The sequence below is a fragment of the Mesitornis unicolor genome, unplaced genomic scaffold, assembly GCF_000695765.1.
Source record: "Mesitornis unicolor isolate BGI_N332 unplaced genomic scaffold, ASM69576v1 scaffold9404, whole genome shotgun sequence".
Taxonomy (NCBI): domain Eukaryota; kingdom Metazoa; phylum Chordata; class Aves; order Mesitornithiformes; family Mesitornithidae; genus Mesitornis; species Mesitornis unicolor.
In genome coordinates, this window is record NW_010180782.1 from 42,295 (window position 1) to 43,483 (window position 1,189).

Below are 1,189 nucleotides of genomic sequence, written 5' to 3' on the forward strand. Positions count from 1 at the left end.
GGTGCGCGGTTCCCTGCCTAGGGGGAACGGGGAGGGGGACAGGGAGAACGGTGGGGGGCAGGCATGCAGGGAATCATAGCAGCAAGAGAGGCAGGGGCCAGCCGAAGGAGGCAGGAAAGTTTATCTGCACTTACTGCTGCTTCTGCTAAGGGAGCGATGCTCAGGGCTGGGGGAGCTCGGGCGCCGGGCTCTGCCTCTCATCCTTACCTCGGTGCTGTCGGCAGCGTTCTCCGCCATTTTCCTCCTCAGGAGCAGGCAGCGGGAGGAGTGTTTCATTCCCATAAGAGCTAGCCAAGGGGTTGGGGCTTCGGGGTTGGTGTTTTTATTTTGTGGTTTTTTCAAAGATCTCCAAACACTGGCGTGCGCCAAAGAATAGGGAGAAAAGAAAATATGGAAAACAGCAGTAAGTCAGCTTTGTCCTTTCCGCGTCGTCCACGGGAATGTTTGTCTCCTTTTAGCATCGGGAGCTCCTCGGGCACTTTCAAGTCCTCCTCTTTCTCCCCTCTCCTCCACCTCCAGCGAGCTCTTGGGATGGGCAGAGAGAGGCGGCACACACTCTTCAGGTTAAACTAAAAGGCTGTCGGGCTGTGAGTCCTCCCCTTCAGAGAAAGCAGTCGGGCTAAACAGGAGAGGAGCACCAGCTAAACTGAACTTGGGCGTGCAGTGACCAGCTGGGCATCTTTGTGTCCTGTGGCTACTCTTCCAGAGGCAGAGGGAGCCAGAGACAAAGCAACAGGACAAGGAAATCATAGCCCTTTATTCTCCTTCTTTGGGCTTCTTTCTTTCTTTCTCTCTAGGTCCCAGGAAACTTCCTTTAAAGATGATCACAGAATTTGCCACCCTTTTTCTATGAATGTCTTCTGAAATAGCAATCTCTCTTCCCTCCTCTTCCCTTTCCCTTTCCTTCCCTTCCCTTCCCTTCCCTTCCCTCCTTTTCCCTTCCCTTCCCTTCCCGCTCCCTACCCCTTCTGTTCTTGGGCAGAGCTTGGTGCCCTTCTCTGGGAATTGCATTCACGTGTCTTTTGTAGAAAAAAAACATTATATCAAGCTCCCCTCATCCATCGCCTACACCCTCTCACACACAAGCACGCATTCACACGTACGCGCACACATGTTGTCTCCTTCTCATACAGACATGCACAATCGTTTCTCTTCCCCATCCCTCCTTTTGAATCAGCAATGCTTTGCT

The 1,189-nt window shown here is 52.7% G+C and overlaps 1 protein-coding gene across 1 annotated transcript in view; it reads right to left on the bottom strand.

Annotated features, from left to right (window-relative positions):
- Positions 1 to 832, bottom strand: part of LOC104539614 (protein arginine N-methyltransferase 8-like) — a gene marked incomplete at its 3' end in the record, with an annotated part of 40,915 nt that extends 40,083 nt beyond the window's left edge. Inside the window, exon 1 of the mRNA XM_010183194.1 lies at positions 208 to 832. Within this exon, the coding sequence (XP_010181496.1) occupies positions 208 to 282 (75 nt within the window). The remainder of the gene's footprint in view (positions 1 to 207) is intronic.
- Positions 833 to 1,189: the final 357 nt, after the last annotated feature.